Below are 22,675 nucleotides of genomic sequence, written 5' to 3'. Positions count from 1 at the left end.
TGAATGTTGAGTTTTAAGTCAGCTTTTTCACTCTCCTGCTTCACCTTCATCAAGAGGCTCTTCAGTTCCTCTTCACTTTCTGCCATAAGGGTGGTGTCATCTGCATATCTGAGGTTATTGATATTTCTCCTGGAAATCTTGATTCCAGCTTGTGCTTCATCCAGCCTGGCATTTTCGCATGATATACTCTACATGTAAGTTCAATGAGTAGGGTGACAATATACAGCCTTGACATACTCCTTTCCCAATTTTGAACCAGTCTGTTGTTCCATGCCCGGTTCTAACTATTGCTTCTTGACCTGCATACAGGTTTCTCAGGAGGCAGGTAAGTTGGTCTGGTATTCCCATCTCAGAATTTTCCACAGTTTATTGTGATCCACACAGTCAAAGGCTTTGGCATAGTCAATAAAGCAGAAGTAGGTGTTTTTCTGGAACTCTCTTGTTTTATCTATGATTCAACAGATGTTGGCAATTTGATCTCTGGTTCCTCTACCTTTTCTAAATCCAGCTTGAACAACTGGAAGTTCTTAGTTCACATACTGTTGAAGCCTGCCTTGGAGAATTTTGAGCATTACTTGGCTAGTGCGTGAGATGAGTGCAATTGTGTGGTAGTTTGAACATTCTTTGGCATTGCATTTCTTTGGGATTGGAAGAAGAGATCTTAGGATCCATATTATCCAATCCACTTATTTTTAGAACTGAAGAAAATTAGGATGTGAAAATATGGGTGAAAATAATAGCTACTGGCAGAGTCAAGAACTTCACTCAATTCTCCCGACTCTTTTTTAGCGTTGTATTCATTCACGCTTCTCCCTCCAGCACCCTATCCCATGTTATCTACCCTTCTCTCACATGTATCTTATGTTTTAAGGCATGGTTAAAAAAGCAGAAGATTAATATTGTGGCATTTATCATTTTTTTCCCATCCCTCCCAAGACTTCCTACAGTCATCGTCAGTACCTCAAAATCAAGTTTAAAAGAAAATCAAAATGTAGAGAAGGATAAAAATTATATGATATCCTTTATATATATAATCTAAAAAGAAATGATATAATTGAACTGACTTACAAACAGAAAGAGACTCACAGGCTTAGAGAATGAACTTATGATTGCCAAGGGGGAAGGATGGTGGGAAGCAGTAGTTAGGGAATTTAGGATGGTCGTGTACACACTGCTGTATTTAAAATGGACAACCAAAAGGACCTACTGAATAGCACAGGGAACTCTGCTCAATGTTATGTAGCAGTCTGGATGGGAGAGAAGTTTGGGGGAGAATGGATGCATATATATGTATGGCTGAGTCCCTTCACTGTTCACCTGAAGATATCACAAATTGTTAATCAGCTATACTCCAATACAAAAGTAAAAGTTTTAAGCAAATGTTAAAAAAAAGATCAAAATGTTTTGGAGTTAGATTGTGGCTTGTCAGTTGCTGCTGCTGCTGCTAAGTTGCTTCAGCCATGTCCGACTCTATGCGACCCCATAGACGGCAGCCCACCAGGCTCCCCCATCCCTGGGATACTCCAGGCGAGAACATTGGAGTGGGTTGCCATTTCCTTCTCCAATGCATGAAAGTGAAAAGTGAAAGTGAAGTTGCTCAGTTGCTTAGCGACCCCATGGACTGCAGCCCACCAGGCTCCTCTGCCCATGGGATTTTCCAGGCAAGAATACTGGAGTGGGTTGCCATTGCCTTCTCTGGGCTTGTCAGTTAAGAGTGTGGATTTCTTGTGAGAAAATGACTCACAAAATCCAAATTAAGATATTGGCTGCTTGTTTAAACACCTCCAGAATGATGGTTAGTGTCAAAATTAGCACATTTAACATACTCATAGTATGTGAGCAATTAAGTGAATCATGAGAGCTTTACTTGAATGTACAGAAAGGTGCTTTGAAGAATGTGAGAATGATCCTAGGGTAACAATTGCAGCAGTAATCATGGCAGTATACACAGTGGGCACTCAGTAAACATTGACTGATGCTCTCCTTGTGCCTTCAGGCTGCATGGTACCTAAAACAACTCAGACAGATGAGATCGGATCTCTGTTTAAAGTTGGTCTCCAAGGAAGGTCATTTCCAGCTTCCTAGTAACCTGTTTTAGGCTTAACTGCTCTCATTCTCTTCAAGTTTTATTTTAAATCCCTCAGGAGGAACGTTTCCAGAGCCCTGTCCTGAGAGCCTGTAAGAAACAAAGTTTTCAATTTTGTGTCATGACTGAGCTGATTTTGCCCATCGTTGACTATGAGAAGGAACTTGGAGCCTTGAGGGAGCCAGCCAGGGCAAGACCAGAAGTATGTGGGAATTTTTTATATTTGAATATATTTTAGCTTCAGTTGTTGTTGCTTACATGGACTGAATGACATTGGAAGTGATTTATGACAAGTCACTTGAAAAAAATATATATGTACACACATGAGTCTTCCTGAATAGCAAACTGATCTTTCTTAAAGAGTCAATTCATCATAGAAGAACATCTCACAAATTTATCCAACAGCTGTATTCCCAATGGATACATTCTCTCTGAGGTCTGCCATCTGTTCCAATTATTCCCTCATTGTTTTTGTTTTAAAAGTATGACAGGTTTATAACCACTATGAAAAATTCCTGGTGTGTATTTTTTTTTCATGTAGGGAGGGGGAAAAACTCTTCAATTTTGGAATCTGTATGTCCGACACTGCATGATGTTGGCAAAAGTTAGACTAAATCGGAACATTTAAATCTCTTTATATCATATTATATAAAATACAGTGATAATTATCACAGGGTCAGCCTCCTTCACATGGAGGCATGGTCATTTTCAAAATGCTACATTGGATTCCCTGGTGGTCAGTGGGTAAGAATCCACCTTCCCATGCAGGGGACATGGGTTTGATCCCTGTGTGCTCAGTCCTGTCCAACTCTTTGTGACCCCATGGAATGTAGCCTGCCAGGCTCCTCTGTCCATGGAATTCTCCAGGCAAGAATACTGAGGTGGGTAAGCCGCTCCCTCCTTTGGGGTCTTCCTGACCTGGGATCGAACACAGGTCTCCTGCAGTGATGGAGGAGATATATATTATATATATTATTATATATAATAACATCTAGCTTCTTCCACCCCATTATCTAAAATGAGGTGACAAGGCTTAGTTAGAGAGATGAGATATCGCTTTTCAAATCAAAAAGAAGCATAGTATCCTTTTAGTTAATGTCTCACTATCCCACTGAGTCCCCTGAAGAGCACAGTTTAAGGAGAGGTAACCACTTGGGAAAAAGTGTTCACTTCACTTGAATATTGGTATTTTCATCAGGAAAAGTTATTATAAATAATGGGGCAATAAGGTAGTCACATGTTCCCTATCTCAGTCATTCTGCTGATTTATTTAAAGGACATACATAACAACAATAATAATATAGTTAATGTCTTTACTGCATGTATTTCTAGCACCAGATGTATTGCATGGAATCAAATTGGTTATGTATTGACAGTAAAAGGTGAAGACCTTTATCTGGTTAATCAAGTTAGTATAGATCAAAAACTGAATACAGGCTACTTAATCTTTTTGAAAAAATAAATTTGCTGCCAATTTAAAGCATTGCCTAAATGCTTTAAAGTTCACCTAAATGCAGGAAAGTTCACCTAAAATCTGTTTGTTTGTGTTCTTTTCATGAGAAATAGAAGATTTAACAATGTTGTGCCTAAATTCCTACAACCAACTGACCTGAAAGGCAGCTGACCCCTTTATGAGTCATGTAGTCTCTAATTCTTCATGGTTGCTACCGTTCCCTATTGCTTCTTCACACAAAGCTTTATTCAATTATGTCTGCTTGATCTCTGTAAGCACCTGAATTTCTGATCCCTGTATAGTGTTGAGGGAACCACAGAATCCTTTTCGAAAGAGAAAAATAATAATCAACCTTGGGTCTTTAATTATCTGATGTAACTGTAACTTATGATTTCTTATTGGACTAACCCAGTGGTCTAAGATGGCCTCTAATTCCTCCTCTTTGGAATGCTTATCAGAAAATTGCTGCTGACTCATGTGAGCAGAACAGATTGCCACCATACCAGAACCTTACACAATTCAGTTTCTGTAGTGAGGGAAATGGAGTTTTCGATAGGGAAGTCATTGGCCCTTGAATACAGAATATAGTTCTGGATCTCAGACATGCAAGAAGACCTAGCTGTGTGGGTCTGTATGCCTACAAGGTAATAATAACCTTAGACTGTGAAGTGGTACAAAATCAAGGGCAGGACTATTTGGCAAATAGATGGGGAAAAAGTGGAAACAGTGACAGATTTTATTTTCTTGGGCTCCAAAATCACTGTGGATGGTGACTGCAGCCAGAAAATTTAAAAGACATTTGCTTCTTGGAACGAAAGCTATGACAAACCTAGAGAGCATCTTAAAAACAGGGATATCACTTTGCCAAAAAAAGTCCACATAGTCAGAGCTGTGGTTTTTCCAGTAGTAATCTATGAATGTGAGAGTTGGACCATGAAGAAGGCTGAGCACTGAAGAAATGATGCTTTTGAACTGTGGTGCTGGTGAAGAGTCCCTTGGACAGCAAGGAGATCCAACCAGTCAGTCCTAAAGGAAACCAACCCTGAATATTCATTGGAAGGACTGATGATGAATCTGAAGCTTCAGTACTCTGGCTATCTGATATGAAGAAATGATTCACTGGAAAAGATCTGAATGCTGGGAAAGATTGAGGGCAGAAGGAGAAAGGGGCAACAGAGGATGAAATGGTTGGATGGTCTCACCGACTCATGGACAAACTCATAGACATGAGTTTGAGCAAACTCTGGGAGACAGGGAAAGACAGGGGAGCCTGGCATGCTCCGGTCCATGGGGTGGCAAAGAGTTGGACACAACTTAGCGACTGAACAACAAGGACTGTTTGGAGATTTTAGATAGTTATTAATGACTGAATCTGGCATATTGTCTGAGCAAATTATAATTTAATCTTTTCCTTTTTCCTTTTGATAGATACAGTTTTGTTTTCTACTTACATGGAACACTAGCTCTTTAATTTTGTCATCTAATATGCTTAGTTAATTTTGCTGTGTTCTAGTAAAATTTACTATAGAAAGACTATATAGGCATGTATTGGAGAACATAATGTGAGGAGTGTTAATTTGGAAGATATTGTTAAACAATATTTGCGGTAAAATAATAAAATCTATGACCTCAAACATATATGCAGTGGCAGAACTTGAAAGAAATAATGAGTTGAAAGTTTATTAGATTGAAGATCCTAGACTCTTTAATTCGAACGTGTCTATGATCTGTATGGGCATTTCCCTTTTAATTAGTCCATGGGAGGCACTGTAGACTTTCTCAGAATGTGGGATAGATATGTTTGAGTCCATTCCCTTCTATACTTTGTAATTAACATTCGCCATCTTGGATACTGCCTTGCCTTTCTTACCAATAGGCGTTCCCACTCCATAACCTTTGGAGTCAATGAGGCCCCCGATCTGGGTGAGGTTGCAGTTTCTCTGCGTCACATACTCGATGCTGGTGGACTCCATCAGCAGGGCATAGTCAGTGGTGAGCACTCGATGGATCCCCTCATCACTGTTTTTGACCAGGGCAGTCTGCTGCCTGCTACTCATGAAAGCCCACATCTTCTCATAGGTGGATATCTTCGATTTCTGCAGGGAAACAAACACACCCGCCAGCAGAGAGTGCTGAGAAAATAGGCCCTGAAGCTATTCAAAAGCCCAGGGATTCAAACTGTGTAGGGAGGATTCTTTCTCTTTAGGTAGGAAACTAATATTGATGATCCTGGGACTTTAGTTCGGTAGTTGTCAAGGAAAAACCCTTGGGGGCGCTGAGGCAGCTATGGAGAAAAAAAGAGATCCTGCCCCATAGATGTAAGACATTGCCTTTTGCTGATTTCAGAATGGAAGAGACAACATTGGTATCAATGACAGCATTTGCCCAGTGAACTCTGGCCACTTAAGAAGACGACTTCAAGGCCCCATGGGCCAAGGGGTGACTAGATCACCCCAGGACTCTATTCATTAATTCCATTGCCTTCAACTACTTAACTTCAGTAGGCATTGTTTTACTGTTCCGGTATGTAACATTTCTTTGCAGGGACAGCCTTGGGATACATCCCAGAGTTTCTCTGCTTTATTTATGAAAGAACTGCTGATTATTCTTATCTTCTCTAGAAAAATTAGAGCAAATGCTCTTTCAAACTGAAATTCAGATCAGAAAACTCTTCTTATTGTCTTCTTATATGCCTTTTTTGTATATACTTAGTTTTAAATTCCAATTGTGGTTTAGATAATGAGGACTAAATTTTCATTTGAAAGTGTTGCATGATTTTGTTTACATTTTGTTTTGTAATTTCCATATTGTTTCAATTTTTTTTCTGTATTTGTCTTCATTTGCATCAGCACTTCCCTCTATTAATTTGAAAGATGAAAGACACTAGGGGAATTACTGATAATTTCGAGCTATCTCTAGCTCACACATTGTATATGGTACACACACACACACACACACACTCACACACACACGAGAGCTTCCTTGGTAGGCACAGGGCTTATCATCTTACCATCTCAGGGGTGTAAGATGATTTAAAACATGATTTGTGGTCGTAAGCAATGAATGAAATACCTGTGAATTCAACGCTAGCGTGGTTACTCGTGTTCAAGTGTTCCTGGGGGCTCACTCAATTCCTAAATCTATTTAAGACCTGGGTTAATGCTGTCAGCTTTATGAGTTGAGGGAGGCCAGATGGCTTTATTTTGGGTTGTTAAACATTTGAAGAGCCCCTTGAGAAAAGTCTCCTGAGACAAATAGCAATTCAATAAACAGTACCTTCTAGATACTGGTGTGTTATGGAAACCATTTTGTCATGATCAGGCCTGTGTGAATTATTCCTCACTCTCAGAGATATCTGAAAGTTGGGGTTCATGTAACCATGAAAAAGTGTTTTTTTGAGGTTGGGGTCAATGCCTAATTTGTTGGGTAATTTTAGCCTAGAAGAGTCTGATAATGCAAAATTTATAACAAAGAGCTACTTGTGCAAGTGCAAAGAGGTCAGTCTGTCTTTTGGCAGTGAATATACTGCTGGGAAAATTATTCCTCCATCACGAAACTTCCTTAAGGGAAATTTTTTTTTTTAGAATTATGAAATTTTAAAGTTGTCAAGAGACTTTAGAAACTGGTCCATTCAAACTCCTGTTTTCACAGAGGAGGAAATTTTGGTACAGAAGGTTTGGAGACTTCATGAAAGTCACAAAACTGGTTAATATGTACCATAGGTAACACTGGACCTCAGTGTTAGATTAGTCACTCAATTACAGCCAATCCCTTGGTCTTGTGGACTATACACCACCAGGCTCCTCTGTCCATGGGATTCTCCAGGTAAGAATACTGGAGTGTGTTGCCATCCCTTTCACCAGGGGATCTTCCTGACCCAGGGACCGAACCTGAGTCTGCATTGCAAGCGGATTCTTTACCATCTGAGCCACCAGAGAAGCCCCAGAGTTCAATCCCCTGCAATCTAATCAATTAATTAATGACTTTCAGCTATTAATATAATTAATGTAATTAATGACCAACAAGCATGGTCTTTCCATGCTTATTTTGGGTAGGTGAATGTCAATCTTGCTAAATTCTTCTGAGAATGATTTTCACCTTATGATCTACCTGTGACACTATAGCATATATTCATGAACTCGAATTATGCCCTGAGGTTATTTGCGATTTGGTATCATGTTAATGCAAACTAGGAGTTAGCCCCATACAAAAAATCCATGAAACATCTATTTTTCCATTATATTTAAATTTTATTAAAGATAAATACTGTAAATAGGTAGAAAACTGGATTTTTTTGTGTGTGGTCTATGGAAGCTAGAGGGCTTTCCAGGTGGAGCTGAGTGGTAAAGAACCTTCCTAACAATGCAGGAGACCTAAGAGACTTAGATTTGATCCCTAGGTCGAGAATATCCCCTGGAGAAGGGCATGGCAACCCACTCCAATATTCTTGCCTGGAGAATCCCATGGAAAGAGGAGCCTGAAGGGCTACAGTCCATAGAGTTGCAGAGTCAGACATGACTGAAGCGACTTAGCTTGCATGCGTGGAAGCTGAGGACAAGACAAAGTAAAAGATCAATTCATTCATGAGAAATAGACCACCTGGGGAGGAATCCTTCTTGGAATTTATGTACTGAAGGACATGGAAAAAGATGAGAAGATTCACCTGAAAACCTATACACTTGTTATTGATCCCAATCAAGTGTGGTTCTCAAATCATCTGCAGTGAAGGACTGTCTATGCTTTCATTCCCAGGCAGACCTATCTGGGGTCCTACTGTGTTATGGTAGGTAGGGATTCATATCACTCATACCAGGTGTGGCTCACCAGATTAAATTTTGACAGACTTCAAAGTGGTCTACATTCAAGAAGTATCCATTAATCGAGCTACAGCACTTCTAAACTCTTATTCTCATTTTATTTTTTAATCTTATTGCAGGTTGGTAACACAATGTTCCCTGAATCAACACGTGTCATATCATACTTTGATTAGCATGGCTCTGTAGAGCTGATGGGACTTCCCTGGTGGCTCAGTGGTAAAGAATCCACCTGCCAATGCAGGAGACATGAGTTGGATCCCTAGGTTGGGAAGATGCCCTGGAGAAGGAAATGGCAATCCACTCCAGTATTCTTGCCTAGGAAATCCCATGGGCAGAGGAGTCTAAAGGGCTATACTCCATGGGGTCACAAAGAGTTGAACACAACCTACTAACGGAACAATAACAACATATATAGCTGAAGGTCATTAATTAATTCAGGGTCATGAATCATGACCCTTAAGGTCATGGTCATATTTACATCTTCCTTTTTGGAGTAGAAGGTTGATCTTGGCTTGAGTTCCCTGAGGTGCTAGAAGGGAAATCTAGCTGGCATGGAGTGTGACTCACTGAGGGCAGAAATTTTCCTTGGTAAGAAAATGGTTACTTGGTGGAGGACTTGGTCAAGTAGAAGGCATATAGGGAGCATTCTAAATTTCTCTGGTCCCCTCCTGCTATGTTTACTCTAGCCTAATAGTGGAAAATATAATCGGTCAGAGAATAGCACCCTTCTGATTTCATTTAAAGTTTTCTTTCCTCTTTTAGAAAGTTGTGGGAGTGCCTTCTATTCTACATTTGAAAAACTGGGGAGCTTAGATAGAAAGACCCAGAATGTGGCTAAGAAATAACCTTTTTAGCAGTTAAAACTATCTGCAGATGGCTTGAGCACCTTAGGATATAGTGCATTTTCTACCACTGGGAACTTACAAGGAGAATTTCGCTGTTGGACAAGTTTCACTTAAGGATCCTTCAACTCCTAGGTTCTACTCTTCAGAACAGCCTTTTCACATTACTTATGCAGGTCCTGACTTCAACAACAGTGAAGTGACACCCAGGTGTCATGTTGATTAAAGAGCCAATACACAGTGAAGGTCTTTTTCCCCCTTATTTTTGAATTCCATCCTCTGTTATACTATGTTTTGCAATATTTATTTTGTTTGGTCAGAAAGTACTATTTTAAGAGTAATTAAATTAAGTTTATTTTTTTAATAGATACTTTTTAAGACACAAATCTTAATAATTCTTAAAAATAAAAGCATGCTTTATGGAACATTGTCATAAATATTAAAAGACCAAGCAAATTGTTTGAATAACAGTTTGGATGTTTCTGCACTGCTAAATCTTCTACATTCTCAGCCTGCTAAATTGCTCTAAATAATATATGTTTAAAAAGAAGAAATAGTGATTGCATTTTATTTCATTGAATATGTCAAAGGTTAATTAGAAGATTTGTAAAGTACTCTGAGCTTATCAAAAATCACTAAAACTGAAAAGTTCTCATTTATCAAATCTGAAATTCTTTAGTTTTTTTTTTTTTTTAATCTTACAGGGGTTAAATCAAGGTTTAAATACATTTATTTTGTCTAGTTAAACCTGATTATATGGCTATTCTGATGCTGCTGAAAGGCTGTTGGCAAAGAATAAGTGTTTTTTTTCATCTAAAATTTGTTATAAGGGAGTATAAATATATCACCATTTGATGACTTGTTTATTTCTCTTTTTCCTCTCATAATTCTTGCAAGTTAAACACTCAATGGGAAATGATTTTACAATTGGTCTCTGTACACTTAAAAACTGCTTATTGAAAATAGTAATAATAACCAACACATGCAGTGTTTACCGTGTGCCCACAATGATTCAAGCACTTTGCATTATTAATCCATTTAATCCTCACAGTGTTCATATGAGAAAGATAGCATTATTATTTCTCCTTTACAGATGAGGAAACAGAATGCCACATACAGAAACGAGAAACTAGGACCCGGCCCTAGCAATCTGGCTCTAGGGTATGTGTTCTTAACTCATAGGGAATCAACCATTTGTTTTAACACACAGACCATCAAAATTATGACTTGGCTGACATTTTAACAGCATTAACACATTTTCTAAAAAAAATAATTGCAGTAAAAAGCTGTGGCATCTTTCTATTATAACTAGCGCTGCTGCAATTCTTGTAGCCATCACACAATTCATGGAAACAATTTACATGAATTTAGACGGCTTATATTTGTTTAGACAAAAAAAAAAAAATTAGTGTTTTGGGAACTGCAACAGTTGTAACCTGAAAAGAAACGTAGGTATTGTTTATATTTTTTCTTTTACAGCATTTTCTATTTCATATAGTTTCATTGGTTTCAGTTGCAGCGTTTTTACTATAATAACAGGTAAAATATGTGTGAATTGTGGAGTGCAATACAATCCTAGACTGATAGTATGTGCATTTTATAGACCTAGCCCTCTAATATTTTATTTTTACTGAAATACACATTATCACATTATTTCTTCAACCAGGTTATAGGACTTCTACAGTAAAGATGTGTAATCCCATTATTTAGTAGAATGAATAACTGCAATTCTACTTCAGGCCAACACATATAAAGATTTTTTATATATATATATATATATACATACACCTATTTATACACTTATTTTTACATATATCCATGACCCCACACAAATACACTAAGGGTTGATTATTGATATTTGATTTTTGTTATCTTGTAAACAAATGCTCTTATAAATATGGTAAATACATACTTATAGAACAAATAAAATACCAAAGACAATTACATTTCAAAATGTCATCTCCAACTTACTTTTATTTTAGATAGACATTGATTAAAAAAAAAGAAATGGGACTTCCCTGGTGGTACAGTGGAAAAGAATCCACTCCCCAGTGAAGGGGACACAGGTTCGATCTCTGGTCCAGGAGAATTCCACGTTCTGTACGGCAGCTAAGCCTACGCGGCACAACCACCGAGCCTGTGCTCTAGAGCCAGTGCTCTGCAACAGGAGAAGCCACTTGCACCATGAGAAGCAATGAGAAGCCCATGCACCACAGGTGGGGAGTAGTCTCCGCTCACTGCAACTAGGGGAAACCCACGCAGCAACAAAGACCCAGTGCAACCGCAAATAAATAATAAAATTAAAAAAATTAAAAAACCTTAAAAATCAATCAAAGACACAGAAATTAGCCATGCAGGCATCCAAACTTGTAAAACAGATACATCAGAGGTGAACAGTTGCCTTAAAAGCCATCATTTCCCTTAACACACGATTGAAGCGAAGTGAAAATTTCTCAGTCACCTCCACCTCTTTGGGACCCCATGGACTGTAGTCCACTAGGCTCCTTTTTCCATGGAATTCTCCAGGCAAGAATACTGGAGTGGGAAACCTTTCCCTTCTCCAGGGGACCTTCCGGACCCAGGGATTGAACTTTGGTCTCTCGCATTGCAGGCAGATTCTTTACCATCTGAGCCACTAGGGAAGCTTAACACATGATTAGATATATTATTTCACTAAATAATAAGTTATCCTGGATTTTTAAAAATGTGATTTAATTTACAAAAGTCATTTTGAAGAAAGCATTCTCAGATGAAAGCATTTATACTATAGCGAGGGGCCTCTATCTTTCAAATGTATTAATATATAATATGATCATTCCAGTTGATTATGCTCTTACCTTGAATTGACAGAAAGTTATGACATTTGCAGAATCTCCTAGGTTTTTAAAAATTCATGTGTTCCCTTTAACAATTTCCCTCAGTGGGATTTAAACACCTTTGCTAAAACATTTTTCATGTTTTTCTCCTGTCCAGAATTAAAGATTGGTCCCTTACAGGCAATGTATCAGGCACTGAAACAGGTTAACTTTAATTGACCTCATGGATTTCTCCCTAAGCAATACATTTTTAAACTATAGGTACTTGGCAGTTTGAACATTGATGGCAGGATTGGCTGGACCTTTCAAACAAGAGCTAATAGCTCCTATGTGAAGAGTTCCTTCCTCTGCAGACAAGTTTGTGAAATGTCTTTCATTTTGTGCTTCGTTACATGACTATTTCTGTCTGAAACCCGTCTGCCCATAATGCCTCATTGCTTCAGAGGCACTGGTGCAGTAACTTTCTTGAAATATCTTTTGAGTTAATGAAAGCACCTAGCTACTCTCTGGAAGGAGATTATAAAGGTTAGAGACTCCCTTATTCCCACAGCAGGTCCAAAGTCCCCAGACCATGAAAGCCAGCAATGACAAACCTGTTACGATTTTTAAAAAATCTATTTTATTCAAGTCATTTTAGACTGAACCACGATCTAATCTATGTAATCCTCTGACTTGGGTCTGAGATGATTTTTACAAGGCTAGCTTCAACTGAGAGTCATTTTTCACATGAGTATTTTCTATTCTGGGTTCACAAGGACTTTTCCTATGTTCACACCACTTCCTGTCTGCATAAGGCATGCTACCTAATCACATGCTGTATTGTATTTAACAGGTCTGTGTCCATCTTGTCTCTTTATTGCTATTCAGGTCTTTAAGCCTTGAGCAAAATTTTATATCCTCCCTTTCCTATCTCTTACAGTACCAACTTCAGGTACTGGTCAAAGTGGAGATCCTGGAAAAATATCTAAATTGAACTGAATTGAGTTGAACTGCCTCATTCTTCTTCTCAGCTGAATTCTAAGGGCAGCCTCACCATCTGCTGCTTATCTACCATCTGGAAGTGGTTCTTCTGCAAATGCCTGTATGTGCTCAGCAAAGCTTCCAAGGACTAAGTTTTTCATCTGGCTTGGCCTCTGAAAGTCTTTGAGATTTGGGCACTGGCACTCTCTGGAATTTTTCTGTCCAGTACCAGAAGTCACACTGCCTAGGGATTGCTGACGGTTAGGAATCTGAGCAAAGACCAAACAAGAGAGTTGTTTTTTTTTTTTTTAATTCAGAAAGTTGAAAAAGTAGGACTAATAGCTAGGAATAAGTATTGGATGCTAATGGTGATGATGTTGTAAGTGATAATTATAATAATTTTTAGCATTTTTTTTTTTTTATTTAACAGTTTTCATGTTTATAATTTGCCAATTAGTATTACAAGCACACTACCTCTATTAAGTTATGTATTTCTTAAAATAACATTTCAAGGTACAGAGGATTTAATAACTTACCAAGGTCTATATAGCTAATAGGGCTTCCCCGGTGACTCAGCAGTGACCGAGTAGTAAAGAATCTGCCTGCAATGCAGGAGACGCAGGTTCTATTCCTGGGTCAGGAAGATTCCCTAGAGGAGGGCATGGCAACACATTCTAGTACTGTCTGGAGAATCCCATGGTCAGAGGAGCCTGGCGGGCTACAATCCATAGGGTCACAAAGATTTGGACATGACTGAAGCCACTGGGCACGTATGCACGCATACAGCTAGTAAGCAGTAATATCAGAATTTGAACCCAGGCTATCTGGCTCTAGAACAAAGCTTTCCTCTAAGTTTTAATTTTATACTAGTTATATCTCCTGAAAAGACTGGCTGGGATCCCTAATCTCTGAACAATGAACCCAAATCAGTATTCTTGGATGATAGTTTGCAAGAGGCATTGAGAAAAACCCTTGTTTTAGGTCTTAAATGATTCTTCAACTTTTAACATGAGAATCATTTCTTCATCTAGGAGAAAGATATGAGTTGCTAAACTGTCAATGTAGACCAAAGTTTGGGCTATTCCATTTGTCCAAAGGTAACTAATGGAATTAATAATAACAAGGAGAGAAAGTAATTTTTCACACGTCCTACTTTTTACGAGACATGGAGAAGATTAGGACCTTAGTGCTCTAACATAAAAGGAGAAGTTGTCTTTGGGTGCCACTGCTCTCAACATTGTGTATAAGAGAGGAGATGGCCTTAGGAAATCTGGTCTCAAGTTATGTCCATAGATCTTGAACTGACCACTCTTTGTACCTCCTAAGATGCTGGGTTGGCCTCAGACAGTGGGGAAGGCAGGAAAGTCTATCATTCAGGATTTTGAAACAATTGAAAGGACCAAGCAATTCAACAATATAATTAATATCATATTAATTATATTGAGAAATATATATTATTTTAAGAAATATATATTATTATATATTATATTGAGAATTATATTGAGAAACCAATATAATTAATATCATATTATCGATTAGTATTCTCTCTCGAGTAGAAAATAATAAAAGAATCTGTTTAAAAAGTTTTCTTATATGAAGTCTCTTAAAGTTCTGAATTATTAACAAACTGATTTATAAAAAGATTCCATTTAAAAATTGATAGATAGCCCAACAAGGACAAATAAAAGGTCTCCTTATACTTGGAGAATCTCCTAAAAATCTTCAACAGTCCCTGGACAGTTGATAAAACACTCTGCCTTTCTTTAACTTTGACCTGGTAATTGGTCTCGTGGTGACTGACACCCTGTCATCAAATAGGCATTATATCATCCACAGTGCTAAGGTCTTTAAGACTCAGGTGCAGATGACCCCGAGGAAGTATAATATTTAATAAGCATCATTAACTAAATGCCCTTGGTCACAAAACTTAAAATTGTTCTTTATTTTAATAGGCATTAGCATATAGGTATCTTGAGGTGTCCATCTATAAAACTTTGTGAATATACATGTATTTGAATTTATGATTTAACCCCAGTTCTTTGTGTAAATACAGTCTCTGGTGATCACTGTGATTGTTCCACATACAAATGGCTCTGTGAAGGAAAACTATTTTGGCTTCCCTGGTCTTAGACAAGTCATACCGTGACCCAGCACTTGATTAATAAATGTCAATTTATTCCCTCAGCCTTGTCTGAATTTAGATGATGAATAGTGAAACCTCATCTGAGCTATGTTTAAAAAATAGCCTTTTTTCACATTGAAAATGAAATATCCCAAATCTGAAATATAAGGCCAGGTTGTCTACAAGAATAGCAGTCTAGATTTAAAAAAAAAAAAGTCAATGACTTTGGATGGAAATTTTAGTGAGCAACTTCTGGTCACATTTTTCAAGCAGTGTGTGTATGTGTGTGTGTGTGGTATGTGTGTGTGCTCAGTTGTGTTCTACTCATTGCAACCCCATGAACCATAGTCTCTCAGGCTCCTCTGTCCAGGGGATTTACCAGGCTAGAATACTGGCTGCTGCTGCTGCTGCTAAGTCGCTTCAGTCGTGTCCGACTCTGTGCGACCCCATAGACGGCAGCCCATCAGGCTCCTCCATTCCTGGGATTCTCCAGGCAAGAACACTGGAGTGGGTTGCCATTTCCTTCTCCAATGCATGAAAGTGGAAAGTGAAAGGGAAGTCACTCAGTCGTGTCCGACTCTTAGCGACCCCACGGACTGCAGCCTACCAGGCTCCTCTGTCCATGGGAGTTTCCAGGTAAGAGTTCTGGAGTGGGTTGCCAGTGCCTTCTCCACTAGAATACTGGAGTGGTTGCCATTTCCTTCTCCAGGGGATCTTCCTGACCCAGGGATCAAACCTGCATTTCCTGAATTGGCAGGCAGATTCTTCACTACTGGTGCCACCTGGGAAGCCCTTTTCCAGCAGAACCTCTACTAAAAGCATCTCCTGCTTGTGTCCTAGAGACCAAATGTGAAGGGTTAGTGCACTTTGCTTATGGATTTTAGTAATTTCCATCATCCTTTTCAGCTTTTAACTGCCTATTCTTCAGCTGTGAAACAACTTAGAATCATCTTGAAAGCAAAGAGTCGGCTTTACCATTTGGATGTGCCGAAGGGATGTTTTGGGGATATTGAGGGGACAAAAGCACATTGTGTGATGAAAAAATGCTTCTTAGAAATTTCCTTGTGACCGAGTATGAATGGAACCCATGTGAGCAAGGGTCATTACATCCCCAACAGTAGATCAGAATGTGCTAAGCTAGACCAGGTAAAGGAAGCTTTCCTTATTGATTCCACAACCTAAGAGAGATACTGTCTTTGATTAAGAGAGAAAGGGAAGGAGGGACACCGTAACGGCACAGCAGAGGTGAGGCATTAATGCAGAGCCAGGTCAGAACTGAGTCCTTGTGACTTTAACTGCTGTCACTCAGTGACAGGGTGGAACTTCCCTGAGAGCTAAAAGGCTGGCATGTTTCTTTCCCTTGCAGAATAATCCAGCTTAAAATCCCCGAGTGTGGATCCCTCTAAAGCTTTCTGACAGCTTGCCTCCCTCAAGGGGAAAACTAAATCGGATTTAGTCCTTGTTCTCTTTTTGCAAATAAATTTCTTCTTGATAAATAGGGTTGCTGGGCTATGAGATAACTTGTAAATCGAGGAACATAGAACGGCTTCTCTTCCTCTGTGGATCTCTCTGTATCCTTCCCGCTATGGTCTGAATGTTTCCCCCACAAATCCATATGTTAAAATCCTGACGCTCGAAGGTGATGGCATAAGGAGGTCAGGTGTTGGGGAGGTGTTTAAGTCATGAGTATGGAGCCATGAATGCGATTAGTGCCCTTATAAAAGAGGCTCCTAAAAGACCTTTGCCCCTTTTACCACAGCCTCGAGGACACAGTATGAAATCTGCAACCTGGAAGAGAGCCCTCATTCAACCATGCTGGAGCCCAATCTTGACTTTCAGCCTCCAGAATTGTGATAAATAAATGTCTGTTTGTTTATAAACTTCCCAGTCTGATATTCTGTTATAGCACCTTGCACAAATAGACTTCTTCACCTCCCTCCCTTCTTTTTCTTTTTCCTTTCTCTGATAGAATTCATCTCTCTTAGATTTCATCAGTGCATTTGCTCATTTATTAAAAACATGTTTTTTGAGTTCTACTATCCTTTACTAGGTATCTACTATGTTCCAGGTACTGTTTTAGGTTCTGAGGATATAAATGACAAACAAAAGAGACCAATTGTCTATCCTCAAGATGCTTGTCTTCTAGAACTCTCTGAAGTTTGACTGAACTCTGGCTCTCCCATCAATAGCTTTATAAATTTGTGGCGAGTTATTTAATGGAGCTATGCCTCATTTCATCTCAATTCCAAAGAAAGGTAATGCCAAAGAATGTTCAAACTACCACACAATTGCATTCATCTCACACGCTAGCAAAATAATGCTCAAAACTCTCCAAGCTAGGCTTCAACAGTATGTGAACAGTGAACTTCCAGATGTTCAAGCTGTATTTAGAAAAGGCAGGGGAACCAGTGATCAAATTGACAACATCCGTTGTATTATCAAAAAAGCAGGAGAATTCCAGAGAAACATCTACTTTTACATTATTGATTACACCAAAGCCTTTGACTGTGTGGATCACAACAAACTGTGGAAAATTCTTAAAGAGATGGGAATACCAGACCACTTGACCTGCCTCTTGAGAAATCTGTATGCAGGTCAAGAAGCAGTAGTTAGAAATGGATATGGAACAGCAGACTGGTTCCAAATTGGGAAAGGTGTACATCAAGGCTGTATATTGTCATCCTTCTTATTTAACTTATATGTAGAATATTCCATGCAAAATGCTGGGCCATATGAAGCACAAGGTGGAATCAGGATTGCTGGGAGAAATATCAATAACCTCAGGTGAGAAGATGACATCACTCTTATGGCAGAAAGTGAAGAGGAACTAAAGAACCTCTTGATGAAAGTGAAAGAGGAGAGTGAAAAAGTTGGCTTACAGCTCAACATTCAGAAAACTAAGATCATGGATGGCATCTGGTTCCATCATCACTTCATGGCAAATGGATGGGGAAACAATGGAAACAATGAGAGACTTTATTTTGGGGGACTCCAAAATCACTGCAGATGGTGATTGCAGCCATGAAATTAAGACTCTTGCTCCTTGGAAGAAAAGCTGTGACCAACCTAGACAGCATATTATAAAGCAGAGATATTACTTTGCCAACAAAGGCCCGTAGAGTCAAACTATGGTTTTGCCAGTAGTCATGTATGGATGTGAGAGTTGGACTATAAAGAAAGCTGAGTGCTGAAGAATTGACGTTTTTGAATTGTGGTGTTGGAGAAGACTCTTGAGAGTCCCTAGGACTGCAAGGAGATCCACCCAGTCCATCCTAAAGGAAATCAGTTCTGAATATTCATTGGAAGGACTGATGCTGAAGCTGAAACTCCAATACTTTGGCCCCCTGATGTGAAGAACTGACTCACTGGAAAAGACCCTGGTGCTAGGAAAGATTGAAGGCGGGAGAAGGGGATGACAGAGGATGAGATGGTTGGCTGACATCACCGACTTGATGGACTTGAGTTTGAGCAAGCTCCTGGAGTTGGTGATGGACAGGGAAGCCTAGTGGGCTGCGGTCCATGCAAAGAGTTGGACATGACTGAACAACTGAACTGAAAGGGCGACTGAAGTGAACTGAACTGATGTCTCATTTACTTTCCTACTAGTGGCTCAGAAGGTAAAGAATCTGCCTGCAATGCAGGAGACCTAGGTTTGTTTCCTGGGTTGGGAAGATCCCTTGAAGAAGGGCATGGCAACCCACTGCCGTATTCTGGCCTGGAGAATCCCATGGTAGAGGAGCCTGTCAGGCTATCATCCATAGGATTGCATAAAGTGGGATATGACTTAAGTGTCTTAGCACACATGTATATATGCCTCATTTTCCTCATCATACAATGGGGATAATATTAGCTTTTTCCTCAGTCTCCCTTTATAAGGATGCTGCTACTGCTAAGTCACATCAGTCGTGTACAACTCTGTGCAACCGCATAGATGGCAGCCCACCAGGCTCCTCTGTCCATGAGATTTTCCAGGCAAGAACACTGGAGTTGCCATTTCCTTCTCTGATGCATGAAAATGAAAAGTGAAAATGAAGTTGCTCAGTGGCATCCGACTCTTAGTGACCCCATGGACTGTAGCCCACCAGGCTCCTCTGTCCATGGGATTTTCCAGGCAAGAGTACTGGAGTGGGTTGCCATTGAAAATGAGATAATATATTTAAAGTGTTTAGGAGCAGAGTGTGTGGCTATGAGCTAGTGTGTAATGCATGCTTCTCATCTCCCTGTCATTGTTTGTACTCTCATCACGGTGTTTCTCCCTGAGATGCTTATTGTCTCGTTTGCCCAGTCACCCAAGAAACTTTTACTTGTGCCTCATTTTCAGGACCAGGAAGCAAGCAGGAGCCTGCTCTGAAAATGCCCAGGGAGCAGCAGTTGTGAGACTAGCGCCGAATTATTTCAGTGAAAAGCACTATCCAAAAATACCTTAATATATTGACCCAGTGGGCTGCCATCTATGGGGTCACACAGAATCGGACATGACTGAAGCGACTTAGCAGCAGCAGCAGGGTCCTACCAGGTGATGTGGGGACCAACACTTTTTATATTTAGAAACATGCGAGCAGAAACAAATCAAAATAAGGTTAAAGGATACTGTGTGAATCCAGTGATTGATTGGACAGTGGCAGAGTCAGATCTATGGCTTTTTCAAAGCATAGGCTCTCCCTCTTTTTATATTTATGATATGTGCATCTTAGTAAGCAGTATTCTTGCCAGGAAAATCCCATGGACAGAGGAGGCTGCCGGGCTACAGTCCATGGGGTTGCAAAGAGTTGGACATGACTGAGCACACGCTCTATGTATACCATACTATACTATAGTAATCGTAGAATCTTCTCTGCTTCTACTTGCCCCTTTCCCAATACTCTAAAACTTTCTGACATTGGTGAAAGAGGTAAGTCATTTCAGACATTTTTTCAGACATACTCAATTCTACTTTAGCAGTGTCCCTCGGTCCTATATGCCTTGCAGGTCACTTTCCTGGTTTCTGACATGTATTGTGATGAATTACTAGCTGGGGTAGCTTATGTTTCTTCACACTATTGATTTTAGGAAAATTTAAGCTTTCAGAAAGTTGGAAAGCCAATATTTAAAGTCATTTGTCCTAAAAACAACACTTGTCCAAAAAAGAAACAATCACCACACTTTATACCTCATTAAATCAATGACATATTTCTTTAAAAAACAAGTGTTTAAAAAATCATTTTTTTTAATAAAGGAAAAGAAAATCCTAACATTTTAAGATTACTGTTTTTACAAACCTCTGGGTATAGTGCACTCTTTTTATGAAGATTTTTTTTTTTGAATGTGGACCATTTTTTAAAAACTTTATTGAATTTATTAAAATATCACTTCTGTTTTATATTTTGTTTTTTGTTTTGTTTTTTGCTTTTTTTGGTTCTGAGGCATATGGTATCTTAGCTCCTTGACCAGTAATCAAACCACACTCCCTTCACTGGAAGGTGAAGTCTCAACCACTGGATTGCCAAGGATGCCCCCTAGTTTACTCTTAAAACAAGTTTTTATTTGTTTATCTATTACTGTTCGTTATTGCTAAACCACATGTACTGCATAAGTAATAGATGGGAGCCTGGTGAGCTACAGTCCATGGGGTCATGGAGAGTCAGACACAACTGAGTGATTAACACAAACACATATACAATACCAATTTTTGTGAACTGTTATATCAAGATGTGTTCACTTTTTTTTAGCCTTAATATTTTGTCTCTACTTTAATATTCTCCACAAGTCAGAGTAGTCCGCTTGGTCCTGGGGTGGCAATTTTTCATAATCCGGGTGTGAAATGTTGACAAAAGTGTTCTTAGAGTTTATTTTGGTTACAATTGTTGTTTTCCTTCCCCGCTCCCACCCTCCACCCCGCCCCACCCACACAGGCACAATTACCTCTTCCAAGAAGGTCCTAGCCTATCTCTGTCTTAAACCAAGTGCATGATTTTGAGCAGATAATTTAGCTTCTGAGAGTTTTGGTCTTTTCATGAGTAATGTGAAGGTCTAAATCTTTCTGATCTCTAAGGTTTTTTGCCATCTCTAAAGGTTTCTGGATCTATTAAAATCCATATTTTCCCCCATGGGAGATACAGTATCTGAGATTTGATAATAAAACCACTACAGCTTATTCTGTATGCAAGGCTGAAATCAGTTTCATTACTCTGGGTAAGTCATTAAAAGACATGAACAACAAAATGTACTTGACACTAAAACTCTATTGATTCTAGCTTAAATCTCCTTTGGTGCCTCAGGAAGCTCTCTAGGCTATGGGGAAGGCTTCAGGCTATACTGGGAGCAGTATCCCTGCTGGTGCAGATGCAATATTAGACTGGAGTCTCCTGGGATATTTTTGGATTTAATTCTCCAAATAAATTCCACTATCAACACATTTACTTGTCATCTGCTCCTGTCTCATCCAGTATAGAACACAATGAATCAAACAATGATATTCACACATTTTGATTGGAACTTCAGATTAACTGAACTTTATTTTGTGAGTTCCATGTATGAGTCATTAATTAATGAATGTAAAGGTAAGAAAAGATATTGAAGGTACTGATATATGAAACTGAGTGTATTAAATCGAGGATAGAAGGATTGATATCTAAATGGTGTAAAGGCAAGAGAAAAATGCTGAAGGAAGAGATATGTGGATCTGAGTGTACTATATTGGGGATAGAAGAACTGATATCTAGATGAACTGAAAAAATTGCTTTACACTGACTGCTGTGGGCACCTGGGTTCTTTGTAATCGGATTATCTCATTACCATTTTATTTTATAAAAAAGTTACCTAAAAAAAATTTTTTTTTTTTGGACAGACTCTTATTCCACACCCTCTTTCCATCAGTATGAGATGACCATTGAGAATATACTGTTAGTTCCTTACCTTGAAGAAGGTCATTGTTGATCCATCTCTGACGGCCCCATATTCTATCTTGGTTTGTTTTGCCAAATCATCCGCTGAATCAATGGGGGATTCCATTCGCTCTACTGTCAAGAAGGCGGCCAGATTGGCAGTGTAGGATGAAATGATGATTAGGGTGAAAAACCACCATATCCCTCCAACTATTCTGGTCGAGAGAGCTTTGGGCATCAACTCTGATCCTGTGATGGTATCACCAGAGTAAGAGTGTTAAAGAGAGGTATAAGAAGGGAGAAGACTCATGATTCAACAGTAGTCTAGAGAGATAATGCATTTTTGTGACTCAAAATCATAAATCTATCAAACATTTATTCTCTTGTGTGTAGGTGAACAGATGTATCTTTTTAGAAAATGAAGTAAAATCTAAATGATCTTTTATCATTTATCACTGCTGCTGCTTAAATGTGATTTATTTCCATTTGATGGTTTTAATGGTTTTAACCCTGAGATATTCTATGTCTAAAATTTATAAACAGTTTAGTTGCTTAGATTTGAGTTTGTTTGCTTGTTTTTGCTGAAAAATCCTCAGACTTCTGGCCTTTTTGTACTGTTTAATATACATCTTATTGTGTGAAATAAAATGTTCTAGGTTGTACAACAGTGAAAGCTTTAAAATGTTAACATTAACATTTTATTTAATATTAAAGAA

At 38.9% G+C, this 22,675-nt stretch overlaps 1 protein-coding gene across 9 annotated transcripts in view; it reads right to left on the bottom strand.

Annotated features, from left to right (window-relative positions):
* The window catches only part of GRIK1 (glutamate ionotropic receptor kainate type subunit 1), a 465,070-nt gene that overhangs the window by 20,701 nt on the left and 421,694 nt on the right, over positions 1 to 22,675 (bottom strand). For all 9 annotated transcript variants that reach the window (XM_070367863.1, XM_070367989.1, XM_070367928.1 and 6 more), the window contains 2 exons: positions 21,991 to 22,208; positions 5,410 to 5,635 (listed from right to left, as the gene is read on the bottom strand). In XM_070367863.1, coding sequence (XP_070223964.1) covers positions 5,410 to 5,635; positions 21,991 to 22,208 — 444 coding nt within the window. The remainder of the gene's footprint in view (positions 1 to 5,409; positions 5,636 to 21,990; positions 22,209 to 22,675) is intronic.

Source organism: Bos mutus, chromosome 1 (genome assembly GCF_027580195.1).
Source record: "Bos mutus isolate GX-2022 chromosome 1, NWIPB_WYAK_1.1, whole genome shotgun sequence".
Taxonomy (NCBI): Eukaryota; Metazoa; Chordata; class Mammalia; order Artiodactyla; family Bovidae; genus Bos; species Bos mutus.
This window is presented reverse-complemented; position numbering and strand designations above follow the sequence as displayed.